The sequence below is a fragment of the Rattus norvegicus genome, chromosome 11 (genome assembly GCF_036323735.1).
Source record: "Rattus norvegicus strain BN/NHsdMcwi chromosome 11, GRCr8, whole genome shotgun sequence".
In the NCBI taxonomy this organism is placed as follows: Eukaryota; Metazoa; Chordata; class Mammalia; order Rodentia; family Muridae; genus Rattus; species Rattus norvegicus.
Window position 1 is genome coordinate 78,035,014 of NC_086029.1, and position 5,284 is coordinate 78,040,297.

Genomic DNA, 5,284 nt, shown 5'->3' on the forward strand with positions numbered 1-5,284 from the left:
GAGAAGAGCATACATTAGCAGATTGACAGCACACCTAAAAGCCCTAGAACAAAAATACACCCAAGAGGAGTAGAAGGCAGGAAATAATAAAACTCAGGGCTGAAATCAAACAATTAGAAACAATTAAGTAGAAAAAAATTAAGTAGAAACAAAGAATCAACAAAACCAGGAGCTTGCTCTTTGAGAAAATCAACAAGATAAACCCTTAGCAAAACAAACCAGAGACCACCGAAAACGTATCCAAATTGACAAAATCAGAAATGAAAAGGGAGACATAACAACAGAAACTGGGGAAATTCAAAAAATCAACAGATCCTACTACAAAAGCCTATATTCTACAAACCTGGCAAATCTGGAGGAAATGGACAAATTTCTAGATAGATACCAAGTACCAAAGTTAAATCATAATGAGATAAGTCATTTAAACAGTCCCATAACTCTTGAAGAAATAGAAGCAGTTATTAAAAGTCTCCCAACCTAAAAAATTCTAAGACCTGATGGATTTAGTGCACAATTCTATCAGACCTTCATAGAAAACCTCATATCAATACTATCCAAACTATTCCACAAACTAGAAACAGAAGGAGCACTACCCAATTCCTTCTATCAAGCCGCAACTATGCTTATACCTAAAAGTCACAAAGACCTAAAAAAGAAAGAGAAATGCAGACCAATTTCCCTTATGAATATCGACACAAAAATACTCAATAAAATAATTGCAAACTGAATCCAAGAATATCTCAAAATCATCATCCATCAAGATCAAGTAGGAATTCTTTCTGTTGTTATTTTTGTTTTTCAAAGAAATTCTCAGCTGCCTGGGAAGGTTTTTAGTTGTTTGCAAATGTGTGCATTTCATATTTAGGTTGATTTCTAGATTATTTAAAATACAGAAGAACACAATAAAGTAACAGACATCAACGTCTCTGTCACTAAGAACTTAACCCAGTGCCTTACTAACACTTATCCCTAGAAATCCCCTCTCGACACCCAGCAATTCTAAAGAGGAGCCTTACTTTTTACATGGTTGAGATATTACCTGAAAAATTACCTTCTGATTGTAATCTCATCACATGGGAAGCAGAGGCAGAAGGATGAGACACTCAAGGCCATGCCTGTGATCCAAGGCCTCTGAGATCAAGGTAGAAGAGTGAGAAGTTCAAGGTTCATAGACAGTTCTAGGATAACCTGTACTACAGAGTGAGTTTCAGGCCAGGCTAGGCTAATAAAAGCCCATTTAAAAAAAATTACAGAGCATCATGGCCCATTGCTTTAATGCCAGCAATTGGGAGATAGATGAAGGCAGCGATCTGTGAGTCTCAGGCTAGCCTGGTCTACAGAGTTAGTTCAAAAGAGCAAAGGGCTGTTAAACAGAGAAACTCCACCTCTAGAAACACAACAACAGCAACAACAACAACAACAACAACAACACACCCAAGAAAATCAAGAGCGTTAGAAGAAATAAAGGTGTTTGACATTTTATTCTTCTTGTTTGGGGATAAACATTTTTGAAACTTCAATTAAAAATCCACCAAAGGCAGTTTTATTATCTTTATAAAGTTGGGTGGATCCTAAGCAACCAGCCTTGACATAATTAAGTATTCTATTAAAAGAAATTTAATCATACTTAGAAACGCTGGTTCTACATGGCCTTCCTCATGTGACACAACATAGTATCATTTTTGGCACAGAGAGTGCAGGGAGGAACCATGAACCACACCTGAGTCTGGGGCCCAAATGCTTGCCCAATTCCCCCAACTCATTTCTGCCCAACTTCACTCAATACTTCCCCTCAGGGATGTAATCAAACTTGCACAAATGCAGACTCATTTCCCAGGCCCCTCAGATATTGTGGAGATAATACATTAGAGGAGGAGTTTACAGATACATTTAAAACCCTGACTCTCAGAGCTTGCAGGATCATTCCTTCTCAGCACCCTGCCCAGCCATGGAACAAGAACCCTTAAGAACAGTGGGAGGCCTGTCAGAGGCCAGACCTGCTACAGCAGAAATCCAGGAGATTGCTGACAAGGTGAGTTGATGTACTTCAGGGAAAACTTTGATTCCAAATCAAATTATCATGATTTGATTTATATTTTGACACTGCAATAAGAGTGTGGGAAATCACAGAAACCAGAAATATATCGTATTTGTTCAGACTTGATAGAGCTAAAAGAGGAATATTAAGTCTTTCAGAGTAATTTCAACCTCCCAGAAGTAAAATCTGCGAAGCTGCACTCTTTACCGTGCCCTCTTATTCTCCTACTGCCGAAGGTGAATTCATGCTGCATCGTCTCTAGACTTTCCATGTCTCATCCCAGTGATTACGTGTGTGTGTGTGTGTGTGTGTGTGTGTGTGTGTGTGTGTGTGTTGATTTTTCAGGCAAGATTCAACAGGTAACCACAACTAACCTGGAACTTTCTACATGCCCCAAGCTGAATAACATTCTGAATGGCATTCTCCTACCTCAGTCTTCCTAGTTCTGGGATTAGAGGCTTGAGCTGCCAGCCCTGGGTCATCAGCATCTCTAAGGACTCTCAGCAGGATGAGGTTCCAAGGTTTGTGACTCAGATAAACTGAGTCAACACAGCCCTAACATCATCTCTTACTTTCTCCTCATTAGGTCAAGCCACTGCTTGAAAAGAAAACCAATGGGAAATATGAAAAATTTGAGGCCGTCCAGTATAAAGTTCAAGTTGTCGCTGGATTAAATTACTTCATTAAGGTTGGTCACAAACCTCCCTCAAGCACTGTGGCGATTGTTACCTGTTGACCCAACTGTAGCTTCATCTCTACCAGTGGTCATTAATTAAGACACTTGTAAGTGGAAGACCCCCAAATCCATTAGATACAGGAGAGTTACCTTGTTTAACCTTGGGAATACAGAAAGCTTTCTTCAGACCTATGTTAAGAAGCCAGTGTGATCACATGCACACACACACACACACACACACACACACACACATATACACACACAGAGAGATACACACACACACACATACACACAGAGACACACACACAGAGATACACAGACACACAGACACACAGAGATACACAAACACACACACACACACACAGGTCTGTCCTTGTATCATCATCAGAGTGATATACGTAATGGGAAACTTTGGTTACTTGCATTTAGTAGATTAGGTCAGTAGATTAAGGTAGGAAGGGATATCAGAACACAAATCTACTGTAGAACACAAAATTTTTATTGTTCCAATAAAGAAAAAATTTGCAGGTCCTATCCAGATGGTCTCAGTCCCAGGTTCATGCCTCAAAACCATTGGGCGTGTTACCCTGAAGGAACCTAAGCTTCTTTATTTTTACATTAAAAAGAGACAGCCTGGTGTGCATTCTCAAAGTAGTTGTAACACAGCAGAGATATGGAGACCCTACAGTCCACATGTGCCAAAGCCAGTCTGAGTGTCTTCTCCCTTATAAAAACATATGCCGTTTTTCCTGTACTTAGAAGTCAGAAAAGAGAATCACTAAAAACAAAGACTGCCTTCTGCACCTTTCCAGACATCATGAAGATAAAATGTAACTCTGGAATGTAATCTGTGCCAAGAATTTGATGAAAAGTAGAATAAATTAAATCCAAATGGAGAAAGGGATTAGTGGGTAAAAGCAGTGACTGTTGTTGCAGAGGACCTAGGTTTGGGTCTCAGCACCCACTTAGCAGCTCACAACTATGTCAAACGACAGTTGGTGGGGATTTAGCACCCACTTCTGGTGACTTCAGGCATTGCATGCACAAGATGCACTTAAATACAAGCAGAGAAAACATTCAAATTGAATAAAATCCTTTTCTAAAAGGTATTAAAAATACACTAGGTAATATGTTTCCTGCCATATTGTTAGACGCTCTTTCTCCTAACATAAGGGTTGATGAGAGTTCAGTTCCTGGGGCTGCCTTGGGCCAGAAGTGTTCTTTCAGGAGAGGTTGGCACATCAAGTCTTAACAAGAGAGTAGATCTGTCAGATAATTGAGACCCACATAAATAATCTTCCTTCCTTTCTTCCTTCGTTTTTTTTCTTTTTTCTTTCCTTCCTTCTTTTTTTCTTCCTCCCTTCTTCCATTTCTTTTTTCTTTTATGTCTTCCAGGTGGATGTAGGGTGTGGTTGTTACGTCCACCTAAGAGTCTTCAGTGGTATATCCAAAGAAAATGAGTTGGAACTTCATGGTTACCAGACTAACAAATCCAAGAATGAAGAGTTGACCTACTTCTAAACAGCAAATCCTAATATGATCTCATCCCTCTCATTGTAAAGAAATGCAGCCATCAATAAAGATACATTCTTCAAATAACTGTTTCCCTCCCTCCTTTCTCAATATTCTCTTCACCGTATGTCCTAGAAAATTAATTTTGTTTGTTTTCTTTTTTATTATCATTACTTTCCTTTATATCCCAAATGATATCCCTCTTCCCAGTTACCCTTCTATAAGCCCTCCAATCCACAACCTTCCTCTTCTCGCCCCCCTTGCCTCTATGAGGGTGTCCCCTCACACACCCTCTCTGGACCTACTCCTACAGCATCTGGTGCATCAAACCACCACAGGACCAAGGGCCTCCCTTCCCATTGATGTCAGACAATGCTACCTATGTATCTAGATCCATGGATCCCACCCCATGCACTCCTGAGTTGGTAGTCCTGGGGTCACTGGGTGGTCCTGCCAATTAATATTGGTTTTTTTATGCTGATGCAATACTGTCAGCACCTCAAGTCCTTCTGGTGCCTCCCCAACCAGGGAACCTGACCTCAGTCAATGGTTGGCTCCAAGCATCCACATCTGCATTGGTCAGTTGCAGGCTGAACCTCCCAAAGAGCAGTCACACCATGTTCCTGTCAGAAAGTACCTGTGGGCAATGGCAACAGTATTAGATTTAGTGTCTGCAGACAGGTTGGATCCCCAGGCGGCAGTCCCCGGATAGCCCTTCCTTCAGTCTCTGTTCCAGTCCTTCCTTTGGAGAAGATCAGTTCTGGGTTAAAAACTGTGAGACGGCTATGTGCTCCCATTACTGGAGCAGGGGCCATGCCTGTTCAAAGGAGGAGATCTCTACAGGTTCTATCTCCCCTTCTCAACTAAAATCATCCCTGCTGAGTTCTAGGAGCCTTTCCTTTCCCTGGTGTCTAGGACCCTCTAGTGGCCATCCCCATTTCCTCAAATCCCCCGCCCCTTACTACATATTTGTATTCAATATCCTTACCCTTTGTACCTCACTCCTATCCACTCCAGTACCTGAAACTGCCCTCTTTATTTCCTCCTCCTCCTCCCTT

General features: G+C 41.1%; 1 protein-coding gene across 1 annotated transcript; it reads left to right on the forward strand.

Annotated features, from left to right (window-relative positions):
- The first annotated feature begins 1,877 nt into the window (after positions 1 to 1,877).
- On the forward strand, positions 1,878 to 4,313 carry LOC120095659 (stefin-2-like). Its single transcript, XM_039088910.1, has 3 exons — positions 1,878 to 2,032; positions 2,625 to 2,726; positions 4,110 to 4,313. The coding sequence occupies exons 1-3, from the start codon at positions 1,949 to 1,951 to the stop codon at positions 4,233 to 4,235; spliced, it is 312 nt and encodes a 103-aa protein (XP_038944838.1). The 5' UTR covers positions 1,878 to 1,948; the 3' UTR covers positions 4,236 to 4,313.
- The last annotated feature ends 971 nt before the right edge of the window (positions 4,314 to 5,284 follow it).